Source organism: Gavia stellata, chromosome 4 (genome assembly GCF_030936135.1).
Source record: "Gavia stellata isolate bGavSte3 chromosome 4, bGavSte3.hap2, whole genome shotgun sequence".
Classification (NCBI taxonomy): domain Eukaryota; kingdom Metazoa; phylum Chordata; class Aves; order Gaviiformes; family Gaviidae; genus Gavia; species Gavia stellata.
In genome coordinates, this window is record NC_082597.1 from 38,722,307 (window position 1) to 38,739,971 (window position 17,665).

Genomic DNA, 17,665 nt, shown 5'->3' on the forward strand with positions numbered 1-17,665 from the left:
CAGTGAGTTTAGGAACAGTGCTCCCATGTGAAGATTATTTGCTTATGGCTGTATGTCAAAAATCTTTGGACTATAGTATTGTTACTAGAACTACTCACGGGAAGACTAATGGCACTATTAATAGCCCATATAGGATGAATCTGTGGAGAAGGCAGTTTTGGAGCTACAGGCTTTTAGCAATTGCATGTACCACTTTCTTCCAGAGAAATGGATACATGAATATGCTTCAAAGAGATTAATGGATGTCATAAAAGTTATTTGCTGCTACGCTTTAAACTATAGAACTTACAGTCTCGGCTTGGAATCCTGATCTCATACAGTGGCTTAACCTTTTGATGTACAGAATGGATGCAGGGCCCTGCAGGTTTCTTCATGGTGTGATGGGAACGGAGTATTTTACAAAGTATAGTTGGGACAAGACGACTTTTCTGATAGCTATGAGACTTAACAGGTGGACTGTGTCCATCTTCCATAGCTGGTTGCTTTTGGGGCTGGGAGAGAAGCAGGCTTTGGGAGGCCTGTGATTGGATTAAGAACACTTTGGGAACGTTTTCAGCCTTAAGAAGTGTTCTAGGATTACCCTTTCTTTAGCCCATCTGTCTGCGGTGTACTTTTCCTAGGCCACAGAAAATAACTCAGCTGTCTCCTCTGCACAGTCCTTGCTCGTCAATGATTACATGTGTTTGGTCGGAGTAACTTTTTGCCCGATTGTGTTTCTTTGTTTATCTATAGACAGCTAAGAATGTATAAGGTATCGGGACAACTGGACGTATCTGGATAGCCAGTGCAAGACATGTTGCAGCAATACCTCCGCCCTCTTCAGCATTATACATGATAATGTAACTTTTTAGTTCCTTCTTAGGGCTCTCTTGTGCTCGCCCACCCGAGTAGGGGAGGAAGGATGTGAGGAGACAGTTGCAGGAGTGGCTTTCTCAGCCAAAGTCCGAGACCTTGAGGTAGGTGTGGGACTGGGGGAAATGCCGAAGTCGCACATGGAGCCCAGGTGTGAGCGTCTTCTTTGGAGGATGCACAGACACCGGCGTCCTCCCCGGTCTTTGTGGCGATCTGCTGGTGCCACGGCGAAGGGGCATCTAGCCACGGTTTGCATGGGAGAGGACCAAACACCAAAGGAGGGAGAAGGCGGTGGGGGACACCCTGCTTAAGGGGTTTGGGGAGACTTGCAGACCGCAGCCCAGCCGTGCTCATGGGAACAATGTCGGGGCAGGGCTCTGCAGAAGAGGTCACTCCCCGTGCCCGTCACCGTCCCGGCAGGAAAGCTCCGACCCGCTGTCGGCTTACACCACCCACATCTCACCCAGGCGGCTGCCCTCCCTGCAGGCGCCGAGCCCGCCGCAGCGTGCGCCGCCGGCGCGGCCCCGCGGCCGCAGCAGCAGCGCCTCTCCGGCGGCCGCACCGGCGGCGGAGAGGCCGCGCTCCCGGCGGCTGCCCGCGGCCGCGGCCGGAGCGCGGATGGCGCCCGGCGGGCCCGTCCCAGGGGCGGCCCCGGCCCGGCCCGGCCCGGCCCGGCCGCCTTTGTTCCGCTCGGCGGCGCGGCGCCCACGTGCAGCGGCGGCGGCGGGGCGGCACCGCCGCGCCCGCGCAGCCCCGCGCAGCCGGCCGCGGGGTGTGGGGGGTGGCGGGCCCTCCCCCCGCCAGGGCGCAGCGCGGGGGAAGCCGGGGGGCGCGGGCCGGGGCGCCGGGACGCCAGCCTGGCCCTTTAAACCTGCCGCGGCGGCGGGGCCGGGCCGGTGCGGGACACGTGGGGCGGCCGCGGCGTGCTCTGCCGCCGCTGCCCCGGCTGCCGTGCCGCTCATGTTTTATCTGGCCGGCCGCCAGCCCCCGATCGCTGGGTTTTTCGGTTTTTCGCTTTGCCTCCTCCTCTCTTTTTTCCTTCTTCTTTTTTTTTTTTGCACAGCCCCCTCCTGTTTTTTCCACCCACGGGTAAAGGTGGTTTTTCTTTTCTTTTCCCTTCTTTTTTTTTTTAAAACCCTCATCCTAGTTTAGTCCGTGGGCAGGACTCGCATAATAATATTTCCAGTCCCAGCAGCTCGCATCACAGACACGAACCCAGGACCGCCCCCCCCTTTTTTTTTCTTCCCAATCTCCCAAATCGTTTTATTATTATTATTTTTTAAATGATCGCTCTTTTTGCCCGCTGCTCCCGCTGCTGCCGAAATCCCCGTCTTCCCAGGGTGCATGCTTCTGGCAAGATTGTGCAGTGTTCTCAGTCCATTTTCAGTGTGTCTTATCTTAATTTGTCCTGATCCGATCTAAGCGCGATAGCCACCACTTGCTTTCAATTTGTAGGATTTTTTCCCCTTCTTGGTTTGCTCCGACTACCCTCGGAGTATTTCCCTCTCTCCTTGCATTTCCAGGGTTGCAATTTACTCTGCCTTCTCTTCTTCTTTTTTTCTTTCTTTCTTTTTTTTTTTTACCTCCCCTCCTTTGAATTGCTTCATGTTACTAACCATTCCTAAATTGTAAGAGAGATTCATTCCCCCTCCTCTTCCACCACCACCAGCACCACTACCACCATCACCTCCTCCTCCTCCTCCTCCCCTTCTCTTCTCCTTTTTGGCAGCACCAGGACGTCCGGTGTGGTGGTGGCAGCGAGCAGCAAAAGCAGCAAGAGCTCGTTTTGATTCCCCCCCTTCCAAGGTGCTTTGGAGAGACTGGTTTAAGGCTGAGCGGCAGAAGTCACGATGAGTGCACAAGGTGAGGGACCCGGTCAGCCTTCCACTGCTGCCCAGGAGCAACCTGCAACCGCAGAGCCTCAGAAGAGAGGACGAGGCAGACCCAGGAAGCAACCACAAGTCAGTATCGTATAGATACGTAGAGCCGCAGATCTATAGTATTATAGGCATGTACATGTACGTGTTATGCTGCAAGTGAAGGAGTCCTGGAGACGGGGCGCGGGGCTTTGTTGTGTGCTGCTTCCCGGCGAGGTGGTGCAGAGGCGTAGCGAGGGGCTTCGCCGGGCGCCCCGGCGGGGGGACCCCGGAGCCCGGGAGCGGCGGGGTGCTGCCTGCGTGTGGCTGAGCCGCAGAGCCTCCTCGGGACTTCCACTATTGTGCAGGGAGCGAGCTGGGGCTTTTCAATGTAAATGGGGAACATGGAGCAGCGCGGCTCCGACCAACCAGCGCTCGCTGGGTCATTTCGAGCTGATTTTGAAATTGCGAAAGCGAGGAGCAGGGAACGGGGCTCTCCTGTCTCCCTCCTCTCTCAGCCCTTGCAATGTCTCAATCTGTGTGTGTGCGTGTGTGCGTGTGTCGGGTCCCACCGGGGGCTGCTGCCGCCTCCGATCTTGACCAGCCCAGCCCCTGACTGCCCCTAGATCCTGGGGTTGGGGGAGAGGAGGGTGGCTAGAAAGTCGCAGAAGTTTTTTCGCTTTTATTTTTTTTTTTTTTTCCCCTGGCGTCCCCCCCTTCCCCACCTCCTCCCTCACCCCCGTCATCGTATGCAGAGAGGTGCCCCCCGTTGCCGATGGAGGTGGGGGAGGTAGCCGGAGGGGGCTTGCCCTGCATTTGCAACACCTTTTGCCTTTGCTCCGGCGCTTTCCCAGGCAGGTCGAGGCGAGGGGGACTGTTGCCGGGTCTCGGCGCGGGGAGCGGAGCCGAGGGAGGGCTCCCTCCCACCCGCACCCCCAGCCCCTTCCCGGGCCCCGAAAGCGACGCGCTGGGCTCCTCTTTTTCACTCGCAAGACCTGAATCCGCGCTAAGGTTGCTAGATGCGAGCATTATTTCCACCCCCCTCCCTGCCTTCCCTTCCTCTCCCGAAGTGCCATTGTCGCATCGCCTGGAAGTGCCGAGCTGCGCTCAGCCCCCGCCGCCGGGCGAGGCGGCCCCGGAGCCCCCGCGCTTTGCAGCCCCTCCGCGGGCGCCGCCGAGGGGGGATTTTGCCCGCGGATGCAACCAATTAAGCCCGCAGCTTCGCGGGGGCAGCGCGGGGTTGCCCGCAGCCCCCTCCGTGCCTCCCTCGGAAGCCGCGCCTGGGAAGTAGGGCTGCCTACGGCGCTCATTTTAAAGCGAGCTTCCGCGGGCTTTAAAACTGTTTACTCCATTCATTTAGCATCAGCCCACTGCCACGAGAGCCTGCGAGGGGCTCCGAAAACACGGAGGGAGCTGAACAGCAGAGCCCCGAGCCGGGGGAAACCCGGCTGCTTTGCTCGCCCCCCCCCCCCGCGATGGGCTCCTGCAAATCGCCCAGAAAGTACTTTTTGGAGAGCCATAAAAGCAGAGCCCCTGGCTTTCCCGCTCTGCCCTCAGTGACACTTCTTTGGCCGGAGCGGCTCAGGGCTCTGCCCCCCGTCCCGCTCTGCCCCCCGCGCCTCCGGGCTGCCCTCGCCCAGCCCCAGCCCCAGCAGCCGGCATCAGCCCTGCGAGCTTGCGCCGGGGCTTCCTTTTTTTTTTTCCCCCCCTCTCCAGCGTTTGAATGTATGGAAGAGAAAGGAAAGTGCGTCTCCTTAAACGTGTTCAGCCCAGATGTGCAGCGCCTGCGAGGCTCGCCACTGAGAGCTGGAGCAGTTAGGGAGTCCCCTCTCCAGCCTCCCCTTAACCTCCCCGGGAATTAAAAAGCTGAAGGGTTTTAAGCTGGTTTAAGTTAGCAAACGGCATTTAATTAGTTTTAGCACATCCTGTAATCGGAATGAAACGTATAATATTTAAGACTAGAAGAGTTTTATAGTCTTTATGACTCGCTGAATAAATACTTGGAATCTGAACTCTTACTAATTCCTACCCATTTTTAAGGACTAGTTATTTACTGTCAGGCAGAGGAGTTAGTTAAGAAAATTGCTAAAATAATCAGTGTTCCTGTCGAGTCATTGTGGAGTTGGGTTTTTGTTTCGGTATTTTCTTTCGTCGAGGTTTTTTGGCTTGCTAGTGCTCTGTTTGAAGAAACTTGCATTTTAAGACAAACCAATTATGTTTAGAATAGGTGTGACTGTAATGCCGACTGCAGAACAGCAGAAAAAAATCCTCTCAAAATATTTGTGCCCTTGTAAGAGAAAATAGTCTAAGCTTACTTTCCAGTTTTCCAGTAGTTAACTTTTTTCCCCAAAAAAATTTGTGCTAGAAACTGCATATGATAATTTTATCTTGCTATAATGAAATGCAATTGAAATTAAATGGGAAACTATTATTTTTTGAATAGTCATTCTTACATGAGGGAAATCATAGCCATCTTCTTTTAAAAATGTGTTTTCTGCTGTAACTTACGTTCTAGAATATGCAAACTTTTCAAAGTTTTTTATGCAATTACAAGGGAAGTTAAACTCTTCTATTGTGCAAAATATATTTTTTCTTTACCTCAATTTTTCATGTTGCATTTTAAATACTGTGTTATTTATTTATACTGTTAATTCATATGTTTTAAGTAACTTCTCAGTTATAGTTTATCCTTCAGATCTTCTGGGTTAGTTGTAGCCTCTTGCCACAATAGCATGTTTTCCTGTATTTAGGAACCAGCTGGTGAACCGTCTCCTAAAAGACCAAGAGGAAGACCCAAAGGAAGCAAAAACAAGAGTCCCTCTAAAGCAGCTCAGAAGGTGAGATTATTAAAGAGAGCGAGTTCCTAATGCTGTTTTTTCATCAACCGGTAGCAAAAAATCCAGTCATTTAGGCTGTGAACTGAGGGGTTGGAAACCTTTTAAAAATGGAAGCTACCTAAAGCATGTATTTTGCATTTTTAAGATTAGAATTAACATGCTGCATGAAGACCCTAGGTACAGAACCTATAAGGGCAGCTTGCTTTTTGAATAGTGTACAGAGTAGTGAAATAACATAATGTATTTGATGCATTTACTGATATCTCCTGTATCTAGTGAGGAAACCAATATTAAGGATATTGTTTTCTCGATTAAGATTTTTGAAAGAGGAAGATTAATTTCTTGCCCACTTACAGTCGTTACTACTACAGACCAAATCTGTATATTAAAGCTAAGTGTTTTGTCAAACATAGGTTAATTAGAAGTAAATCCAATTATGTGTTGATGGAAATAAGTGCATATATTGAAATCTAAAGCTTTAAAATGTGATGGTAAAGTAAACTGAGTTACAGTAAGAGCCTACTGTATCTTGTTTAGTAATCAGTTTCAAAGAGACTTTTACTTGAAGAGCTATTAGTCTTCTGAACCACTACTTCTGCTTGGTGATGGGAGCAAACTTTTATTCTGGTCGTTCTTAGCTATAGGGGAAGCTTACTGAAGTCATTGTATTTACTGCATGGACTTTACATCACAAATACAACGTGAAAATATGACTTAATTTTATTTGAATTGGGGAAAGCTCACCATAAGAAAACTGTGCTATCAAGGCAAATATTACCTTTCTGTATGAATTATTTTAGTAAAGGCAAATAGTTGTATATAGGCTTGAAAATAAATACCGGAGTTTTGTTTATGTTGATGGTTACACAGCAGTTAGCACTAATTTACAGGTACTAAATTGGAAACAAAAGGTTACAAAATCTGGTAGTGAACTGTAGTGCTTAAGTGTATCAGTATTTTTTAAGTAGATCTATGATAAAACCTGTGTGGAAGATATTTGTGGCCTCATCTAATTATGGTTCATTTTTCAATATGCCTATGGTACTGACCATATTAAGTTTGATAGTTTTCAGTGTTATAAATTACCATAGCAAATACCGATAAATATTAAATTATTAGGGGGTGACTATGGTTTCATGTCTGTTTCATTGTAAGTGCTTTCAACATTTATTTGAGGGACGTTTTCCAACTCTTTAAATTTTTAAATTGTTTCTAACTTTCTGAGCTGGAAAAAAGCAGTATATTCTGTCAATAAGTTTATGAATTAGTAAAAAATGCTTTACAGGTTAAGTATGTAAAATATATCAAAGCCACTCTGTGACCTAGTGAGCTTAATATGTTGATTTTTTTTTTCTTTATATAGTAAAAATGTTCCTCAGATTCACTTTAAAATAGTTTAAATTTCACTCTTCAAAAGGGAGAGAGCAGTTTTTTATTAGCCTAGCAAGTCCAAATGTGAGCTTTAGTATTTTAAATATTACTCTTAGGAGTGTTGGCTTTCCTAGGAGAAATATTTGTAGAAAGATTAAATTTTAAGTAATTCATAGAAATGTGTTTTAAAAAGATATTTCTAAAAGAAATATTAACATTATTTCATTTATATGAGTGATTTGAAAATCAGTATAAATGGAAAATAACTTAAAAACATTCACATATATGTAGGTATATCAAATCAAGAGCTTTCCAGATGATTCCGGTGCATATAGCTGTTTTTCTTACTCTAATTTACGAACTGAGCGATTTCATTGTACGTTTTGATTTTCAGAATGCATCAAGTTACTGCTCTAATTAAAGCAAACCCTTTTGGGTGTTGATAATATAAAGAATTGACTAAAGACCACATGTCTTTTTTATCATTAAAAAAAATCTTTGAGGGGTATGTAATTACAAGTCTTACTGGTTTCTAGGTTCATAGATAAAATACATAAATGTTTGATAAATCCTCTAAAACAGAAAACACTTACAAAGCCTTACTAGAAGAAAGTCGCTGAGATCACATTTCAAATAAATATTTTAGATCTTTTTCCAAATTGATAGTTAACCCTCTCTAAAATGGTTCACCTTCTCACCAGGCGTCTCAAAGTATCTTTTTATGTAGCATTAATTTCGATAGTTTTTCTAGCAGTAATATGAATGGAAAGGTTTTGGCACTGTAAGAAAGCTTCATTTGGTGGTGAGGGTATCACCTCTTTAAAGAGTGAGCTATATGTTTAATTTTGTGGTAAACATATTTACACATACATATGCATACATATATTTATTTAAGGCTTTCTACAGCCTGTCTTAACTCTCAGAAAGAGAGCTGGCTAACTTAGCTTAAGCCCCTCTACATGTGAACCTGGGTACTATACACGCAACTGGAAATTGCTGGAATTTCTAAAGAATAGTGTGTGGCCTGTGTTTTTCAAAGGGAGCTCATTGAAATGTATTAGAGTGTTCACAACATGTAAGATAAACGTCGGCCAGGAGAACCCACCGAGCAGCCATGAGAAGGCACTCATGATTAATTGATTGGGTGTTCTCTTGCAAACCATTACACATCACAATTAAAAATGTATTGCACAGACTGGCAGGGAGTTAAAAATACTCCAGAACTGGGACCTTGTTTTGTTATACTTCAAAAAGGAAATACCCTTAAATCAGTTGAGGGACAATTTACCCTGGAATCATGGTTGTGTTGTGTATTTCAAATTTCTTGGTTCATGGGATTTTTTTTTGGTGGGGCTTTTTTTTTTTTTTTTTAAGCTTGTGTTTGGTCTTAGTAAACTGGCCTTGGGGCATCTGAAAACAAACTGTGCTTGTTAGGAAATTAGCAATGTGAAACTTGACAATGCATACAGAATGTTGCAAGACCAATTGGACAGCTAATAATGTGGCAATTACTCTAATTTTAGGTAATACGCATTTTTTTAACAGCCTTGCATATCACGCATACCTAACTTGTTATAAACTGGACACAAAAGGTAAACTGCATTTTATAGAAAACCAAACCGTTTCTCAATTGTTTAAGTTTCACGAACAGAAGGAACACAACATGTTAGCAGATGAGAAGAGATAGACACAAAAAGACTCTTAATGACCTCGTACTTGAGTCCCCACAATTAGGCTGTTATTGAAGTCTGCATCTTTAAATAAGTCATTCTGTTATTCATTTAAAATATTTGTAAAAAATTAGCAAAAAAGTGAAGATTTTATTTTTTTCCTAAAGAACAACTAGATTTGCGGGAAGATCCTAGTAGGGATGTTCCTTTTTAGTTTCCTGGGTGTTCTGTGGTCGAGTTTTATTTGTTAGGCTGAGCTGTGTTCCCAGCCCATCGCATTTCCCTTAAGCATTCAAGGGCTTTTCTTTGTTTAGCTCCTGTAGTTGGGCTTGACAAAAATACTGTAGAGGCATAAACACTCTCCTGTTTGGAAGGGGGAAACACAATGGTGAGGTTAAAAAAAGGAGTAGTAGCTACTATGTGTTTGTCTCGAAAGAAAACTTCAAGGGATATCTCAGGAATATCCAAAAGTAAACACTCTTTAGTAAAATTCACCTTCAGTTAAAATATTTTGAGTTTTGTTGTAGTTATTGATGTAGTGAAATTCACTGAAAATACCTCCACTCCAGATCTTGAAATACCATCCTCTGAAAACCAGAACTTGTGGTACTATGTGTGACTACACTTACTACTGTCTCTACATTACGTGGCCAGAGTTTGGTATGTAGAAAGGCATGTCCCTGAGTTAAGCAGTCCAAAGGTAAAAAAAAAAAAGCACGCATGTGACCAGGACTCTGCCCTAAATTGGTTCATGAAAATCTATTTGGCTTCTCCATGCTTCATTCATTCTCACCAACACCAGTCATTACAGGCTTAAAGGGAAAACAAGATCAGATTTATCAAATGATCGTCACATGGTTATTGTACTTGAAAAATAAGAGACCTCAAAATTGGGCATTTTGAGCAAGATGGGAGAAGCAGGAGAAGACTGACTCCTGTTTAGAATTAAAATGAATAAAACAGGACATGGGAAGTGTGATTTTTTTTGTATCTAGCCAATGCCAAAGTTTCTTTTAAGAGTTTTTTTTAATAACTTTTTTAGGAGGGGGACACATTCCTCGGCAAGGTCTTCTGACAGGGTTTGACAACAGTGATCTTCTTCCTGAGAACTCTTGGTTTTTTCACCTGATTTACAGCTCTGACATATTTTAGCTGAGGTCTCCAGCAGATCATTTTGCAAAGTGGATAGAGATCTCCAAATTTGGATTCTGTTGCATTTGAGATCTTCTCTGACAATAGATAGATGCCCAAAGAGCACTTTATAGCCGTTCAATTATTTATACTTGTCTTGTTAATTGCTTTCAGTAGTACAGCCACAGTTTCTGTCTGGGCATGGCACATTTAGGCAACAAGGAAGCAGAGATGATGGGCAGTCAAGCCCTTTGGTTGCTGACAACAACTGTTTGGAAGCAGGGTTTGATGGCCCTGTGGTACAGGGCTTAGGTGAATTGCAAATCTGCCTGGGGACTGTTAGCTGTCTTTCAGAGGGCAATGACTGGAATGGCCATCTTTCTCACCTGGGACAAAAAAAACGCCAAACATTTCCCGTATAGATCATGCACTTAAAAGCAAGTAAATCTAGTTCTGTTCCTAAAATGTGACATAACAAAAATGATGTATTCTTAATATTGGTTATAAGAAATTTCATAATTTCTCATGAAATGTCATAAACTTGTGTTTGATAACATACCCGACCCTTGGTGATTTCGTGTCTTAGTTGTATAGAGCAAGATCATGCCTCATAGTGTAGCATCAAATGTTAAGAAGACCCTGACCAAACACATCTCAATTTCAAAAAGCGCTTTAGAGGATGAAGGCAGCAGCTTCCTTCCTGACTGAGCAGGTACCAGCTCCTGCGTGTAGGGTGTCTGGGAACACCTGCATCTTGCTGCCCAGATGAGAATCCACGTTACCTCTGGGTGGCTTGGGGCTCTCTCTGAATTTGTTCCTAGCTTCAGAGGCAACACTTCAATTAAAGCACAGAGCCGACAGACTGGCATGTTTCTGATTATGCAAATAACCTGTTTCAGAGGAAGAGCCATGCTTTGGCACTTACGTGTTCCTTTTCTTACTAATTACTTGAAAATTATGTGGAGAAACATTGAAGTATTCATCTGATACGCAATAAAACCTTTCTTCAAGGGCTTAAATTAAAAGACAGTCATGTGCTGTTTGAGAAAATACAGGCTGTGTTTGCAAAATGCAAACTGAAAAAAATCCAGAGGGAAAGAGGTGGAATACTTTCCTAAACTTCATGTCTTTATCATCACCACTGGACTGCCACTACTCCTTTTCGTTGTTCCAGAAGTGTTTCGTCTTTCTCTTCCCTTGGAATGGAGATAAAAACATCCACTTTGGAGGTTCTTGTCATTCATTTTCTGCAGTTTAGTCTGTGGAAACCTTCCTATTTACTTACAGAACCGCTCTGTACCAAAACATCGTCTCTGGCATGCCCCACTGTTTGCTCAGCTCACCTCTGGGAAAGATTTGGTTTTGATAAGAACTATGGAAATGTTTTTCTTCTAACATGAGGTGGAAATCATATACAGCAGGAATATAGTGCCTTTCAATCTGAAAGGTCCCCAAGCACTTGACAAACTGATATCCAAACTAGGCAGCAGGAACACTAGTCACTTCTGACATGGACCTTCCTCAGGGGTAAAGCGCAGCATTGTTCATGGCAAGCGGCCATGCTGCATGACAGTTATGGCAGGAAGCAAAGATTAGTTATTCAATGAAATCTCTCCTGTTCTCTTTCCCATCAAACTAGATTATACGCTGTAGTTCAACTTACAATTTATGTCAGGTTTGTAGCAACTTTAATTGTGAGACCAAAGTAATTTTCGTTTCCAAAAAGATAAATTTTTTTTCACAGAGTTTTGGAAAAGGGTCTTTCCTTCAGATGCGGTAAAATGCAGAAGAAAATAAATGGCATTTGTGCTTTGATAACATGTCAGGTGTTGACTTGTTAAGAACAACTTTAACCAATATTTTCTTCTAAGATTTATGCCCAGTGTTTTGTGAAACAAACCTAAATGCAGGGGGCTACAGCTTGTCAAAACTAAACCACATCTTTTTTTGCATCTTTCAGGTTATAAGGTACAAAGAAATGAATGCTTTAAAAGGAAACAAAACTCTGAAATAGACAGCTACAGTGCACTTTAACAAGTATTCTCGTAAGAGGGTTTCACCTTACATATAACACTGGTATAAACGATTAAAGAGCAAGTTTACTCTTTTAACAAGTCTGAGTGATAATTTTGCCCTTTAGGAGTGCGAATTTTATTTTTCACAGCTTTCTTCTTGGTGAGCTATTTATTTCAAAGTAATTGCATTTAACTCACAGGGCAGTTTTTTTGTAGAGATTCCTCCACTACTTCCTCAGCTCAAGTTCTCTTTTAGAGGGATCTGCTTTACACGGCATTAGGTTACAGTATATGTTACAGAGATCGACCAGCAAGTGATTTATTTAATGACACAGTTGATTTCTAAGGGCAAATCAAATACACATAGAGTTAACAGGAAAAAACCCAATTCACGGAAATGTGGAAGCACATTTACAGAATGTGTACTAAAAGTCTTCATTCTCAGGGACTTTGTGTGCAGCAAAAGTCCAGCTCTCTTTGCTGGTGGCAAAATCCTCAACACCCTCAGTGGGGCAGGATTATTTACCTGATGAGGTGTATGAATGGGCAGAGCCTATGTACAGAAAAGAACCTGCAATTTTAATTTTAAAGCCCATAAATACTTTAGTGTACTTAGTATATAAGTAGTAGTATTCACAGTGTCATGCAGTGAATTAATGGAAGAGTCTGTAAGAGAGCCCCTATTTCCTTTAAGCTGAGCTCCAGGACCAACTGCTGGGCTTACGTAAATATAGCTGTCACTTCTAGGGCACCTTCTGTGCTGTTTCCTTAAACCTGAAAAGGGAAGGTGTGTTTTGGACCAGCGAAAGGTTTGCTTAGAGCTTGAGGATGCGCTTTTACCTGGAAAACTTCACATGAAATAGAGAAGTTATCTCCCAATATGAACACACACACCTTCATGGTGATAGTCTGTCCAAATCCATTTTGTGCATGAGCATCATGACACTAAAAGAAGGAATTGTGGCTGCCATAAACTGCTTTGTTCAGGCTTGAAGCAGGCCGTATTTTTAATTTAGTTTCTTCAGGTAATTTCTGACAGCCTGGGAAAGACTGGATTTGATGTTATTGGGGGTTCTCGGGTTCCCAAACTGCCCTGCGCCCCCGTCCACAGCCTGCATGCCCCATGGCTGGCCAGGGCCAGGGCCAGGGCACCCCAGGCTGTACTGCAGGCACTGAGCAGCTGGATGTGCGTGGGCATGCTCCTCTGTGCTCCTGGACACAGTGTGGATCAGGGCTGGGGCACCCTTGGGCGCAGGAGAGGCATCTCCTGGCCATGCTGGCTAGGAAATGTCAGAAAAACCAACATAATCGCATTCCACCGGAAAAACCCATAGGGTGGGAGGGGGGCTTGGTGCCACCCAAGAAACATGATTATGGATAATGTTGCGGGAAAGGAGTTCCTAGTTACCAAGGCTATTAAATAATGCTGAGGTATAAAATATGTTGTGTTTCTTTTCCCTTTACAGAAAGCAGAAGCCACTGGTGAAAAGCGACCCAGAGGCCGGCCCAGAAAATGGGTAGGTATTTCACTTCCAATAATTTGATTTATTTGCTGTGTTATAAAGCATGTTATAAAGTCCATTCTTTTAGAGAAAAATTATTGCTGCTTCATTTGTAAAAAAGAGCATCCATCTTTGTCTGTCTGTTCTGGTGGATTGACTAAAGGGTTAAGATAGCAGAGAAGTTAACCACAGCTTCCTACCTTTAGACTCTGGTAGTTTGCTCAAGACACTTTACTATTAAATGTTTGCTGGGAGTGAATATTTATGTGTCTCTTATCAGCATGAAAAGAGGCACAACTCTTCCTTCAAAAGAGAGTAACAATGAGATAACTTGTTCAGTAATTGAGTAACAAAGGTTAAAGGGGCACTATCAGACATCAGAAGGTGATTAAGAGACATGATAACATTCAGATGTAGTGTGCACGAGATAAAGTTTAAAAACCTAAACCTCTTTGTCCTACATTGCCTGGAAACACAGCATATTTGCCTGAAATCCAGTGAGAAAGAGCAAAAATTAACAGCAGGATACTTGCACTTAGAATTTAGTTTTTCCATTCTGGGCCATCTTCATACCTCATATAATTGTAGTGACTGGTAATATGTTTCATTAAAAGTTTCTTCTTTCCCCGGCCGTTTAGTCTGTAGATGTGGCTATCAGACATATGTTTTGAGTCTTTGGCCGTGCAAAGATTTCAGTCTCAGATACGTGAAATTCTGTGTTCTCACTGATGTTTACAGCTAATGGGAATCTGCCTTGTGCACCTCTGCTCTGCATGTCTTTCACTTATGCATGGGCTTTCAGAAGAAAGGTGTTGGGGATGTGACTTGGAAAACGTGATTGGGTATTAGGAAATAGGAAGGTGCGGCTGTGTGCTCCCTCACAAGTTAACATTTCTGATTCCCCTTCTGTAATTCCTTTTCCCTTTTTCTGGTCAACATTTTTCTTTAAACTTCTTTTTTGAATCCATCCCTCCCCATCTCAATTTTGCTCCCTTATATTATTCTGCCTTCTCTTTCATCTCTGCAATCCTGTCATTTTTCCCCCTTTTGTTCAGTTCTTTTGCATAGATGTTAACACAGCTGTAAAAGTATATGCTTGCAAAAGCTCAAACAGCACCAGAAAGTACTTAAAACTACAGCTGGGGTTCTCCAGAGCATCAGCAGCTAAACACAGGAGAGATGGCTTTACCAGTCACTGTAAGAACTAGTTCTGTAGCATTGTCCAGTGATAAAGTACCCCAGGATATTTCTTTGGACAAAACAGACCATTACATACGAGACCTATTGCTTACGCCTGTAGTTTTTAAATCGGGCAGATTTCAGGTACGTGAAGAGGCTCATTGGCCTTAGGAAAAAGGTGGCGTATTGAAATGTACCTGTGCTGGTGGTCTTCTCAAAGGCAGCTTGCAGAAGGCAAATGCCAAGTACAGTAAAACATGGATCGGTTACTGTCTGCTTCCTCCCGTCTGGCTCCGACCTTGCACGTGTGGGTGCTGAGTGTTGCTTGCTTGATCCCCACCTTGGGTGCAATCCCAGGGGAAGCAGCAGAAATAGGTGGTTTATCAGAGTAATTTATAACAGGCAGGCCATCCCCGCTGAATGAGGAATGTGTGACTGTTGAATAGGGATGGTTGAAGAGCTCTGTGAAAAGGGAAAATGCGGCAGTCTGAAATGCTAAAAAGATTTTCTCTCCCCAGCACTCATAGTCAGAAACTAAGGTGAGTTTTCGGTGAAAAGGGCAAAATGTAATGCTTGTGGCATCTTTTAGGCTAGAATGTTTCCCTTTTATTTTTGTATCTTTATGGGGAAGAAAGAATAGGTAGTATCAGTGGAGCATTAAGTTTAGTATGGGCTCTTTGTTGGGTGAAGAATCTAATTTGCAGAAATGGGAATTATTGGTTATCTTGTAGGTGTATGCATTACTTTGTTGTGAGACTGATACTTAACAACAGTTTCACTAATTTTTTTGAAACTAAGGCATATTTTCAAACTTGGTATTACTTTGCTGTTGTGCCTGTTGAAAGCACAGTCTTTTTATTTGCTTATTCCGATGATATGATGGCTTCTTGTGATTTTCAGAGATAACACTCCTCTCTGCAGCTTGCATTGAGATAATTCTATAGACTGTGAGAATCAAACATGCTTTTTTCCCCTCTCTTTCTTCTCTTTTTCCAGTTTAAATTAGGTTCATGGGTTCTTCCTCTGGGCATGATGAAATGGAGAGTGATGTTATATTTTGCTCCAGAAAGAAATGTGGTTAAATTATTATAAGCCATTATGGTGCCAACTATAAGCAAAGCTTATAGTTGAAATCAAGGGAGGATTCTGCCTAAAAGCAGATGGCACGGTATCATCTTTTCGATCTTGACATCCCACATGTACTCAGAAAATGTCCCTTTTGATCACCCAAACTTCAGTTAAGTCCTTAGTGATTATTTTCTTCTTTAATCCAATTTACTTATATATCAAACCTTGATGATGACGTTCTGTATCAGTGAAAGCAAGGAGTGTGTAGGGTTTTTTTTCTTGGAGAGGTCAGAATTCTATATGGCAGGTATTTTGCTAAGTTTGTAACCCTTTTTTGCGAGTCTAGAGGTTCTGTGTCATATGTTGTTCATCAAATTGTAAAGTATTATTTCTGCTGTTTCCTTCAATATGCACATGCAGAGACATATGAGCTAACAGACCACTGTAGAATTCCGGTAGCTGGTCTTTCTGCCGGTTCATATTAAGTATTTAATGTTTGTGACTCACAATGTATTTATTTAGATATTATTTTTTAGAAGAGAAGTAAATCTTTTTGACTAGTACAAAACTGAGAAGGGGGAGGGAGAGCCCAAGTGAAGAGGGCAAGGACCCCATTTATCACAAACGTGTGAGACATCTGATGATCTTTTTAATGCAATAATGCGTACTTTGCAAAATTGTCAAGGAAAAGAAGACCCTTGTCAGTAGAACAGACAGTAAAGATTGACAAAATTCTTAAAATAAAATATTCAGCTACATAGAAAAGCTTTATAAATGTGGAGAGCTTATTGAATAAAAATCCTGAAGATAACAAGGTCAAGCAGGTGGGAAATGAACATATTTGGAATCAGAAACACAGTGCCTGCTGCTGTAAAACTCACCTTCACTGTGGGTTGCCACACGTGTGTGAAGTGCATCGAAGGCTGTGAATCCTATTAACTACAAAGGAGGTGAACCTCTTCATGGCCTTGGTACTCCTTAATTTTAGAGGTTTTAATGCAGGAACATGTTCTAAGCTCTTTGGATGCATCTACATTTGTCTTTTAGGTTAGATCAGGAGTGTACTTTGGAAATGCATCTCCTAATTGTCCCCACGTACTGACTGTATACTTTGTGGAGCAGTCCCAGAGCTCATAGGCTGGATTCCTTTCAAATGAAAAAAAATTGGAAGATGTGCTGCAGAGGCGCAGTCTGGTAGGCATTCAACCCATAGGACTAGGCTAGAGTGAAATAGAAACCTCTTGAAAGTTGGGTGGTGTGGACCTTAGGTCCTCAGAACCAGCCTTTTTTCTCCTGCTGGTCCACATTTGTCTATGTATTGTAGACATAGCCTTTCATGCTTGAAAAAGGCAGATGAAGCACCCTGGTTTTTATTAGCAGAATTATTCTATGTAGCATAGGCATGAAGTCAAATTCGTAGACACGGAGATTCACATTTCCAGAAGTCAGTGGAAGGTTTGTCATTGACTTCATCAGTGCCAGTTTTTTGCCAGTGAGACCTGGTGCTGCTGCTCCTGGAATCAGCAACAGTTTTGATGATGGCTTCATATAACCCTTTGTAAAGAGCTCACAGTCAAAGCTTTTTTATTTTATTTTATTTTTTTAATCTGTGTTTGTCTAGAAATTGACTGAAAGGAGGGGACTGAAGGGTTATGAGTAGAGCAGGAGACTGAATAATCAGTTATTCTGCTGTTTGTTCCAAAGAACTGCATTGAAAACCCCTGGAAGTGTCATAGGTTTCTCGTGCTCTCAGGAATCAGTTTAATGGAGAAACCTGAAGCCCGGTTCTGACATTGATGCTTAAAAGGGTATTTGGTTTTTATTTCTTTGGTTTTGTTGTGTCTTTAGACAGAATTTTTTTTGCATTGTCTGATCACACCTCCACATTGTTTCACCTGAACCATAGATTCACTGCATGGCATGGCAGAATTGCTCAAAAAACCCAATGAACAGTCCAGAGCTTTTTACAGCTTTGAGCAGGACTTCGGTGGGGAGGAGAGATGGCTGATGCTATGCCATGAAACTGCTTTAAAGGATGGAAAGATGCAGTTTTGGAAGCTGCATGATTATAACAGCAGAAGAGATTCAGTGACTTTCCAAGTGCAGGGTGCATGTGAAGCACCTGCTTGCACATCTTGTCACTGATGCCCAAGTAACAACTGTGACTTGTTCAGAAAACTTCTC

General features: G+C 43.2%; 1 protein-coding gene across 1 annotated transcript; it reads left to right on the forward strand.

The window, feature by feature from the left end:
• The first annotated feature begins 2,702 nt into the window (after positions 1–2,702).
• Positions 2,703–15,505, forward strand: HMGA2 (high mobility group AT-hook 2). Its single transcript, XM_059817157.1, has 4 exons — positions 2,703–2,813; positions 5,459–5,545; positions 13,199–13,249; positions 15,410–15,505. The coding sequence occupies exons 1-4, from the start codon at positions 2,703–2,705 to the stop codon at positions 15,503–15,505; spliced, it is 345 nt and encodes a 114-aa protein (XP_059673140.1).
• Positions 15,506–17,665: the final 2,160 nt, after the last annotated feature.

Coding starts and splice junctions, on each gene's coding strand:
- HMGA2 (XM_059817157.1), top strand. CDS start 2,703: ATGAGTGCACAAGGTGAGGGACCCGGTCAGCCTTCCACTGCTGCCCAG. Junction 2,814..5,458: donor GACCCAGGAAGCAACCACAA/GTCAGTATCGTA, acceptor TCCTGTATTTAG/GAACCAGCTGGTGAACCGTC. Junction 13,250..15,409: donor GAGGCCGGCCCAGAAAATGG/GTAGGTATTTCA, acceptor CTCTTTTTCCAG/TTTAAATTAGGTTCATGGGT.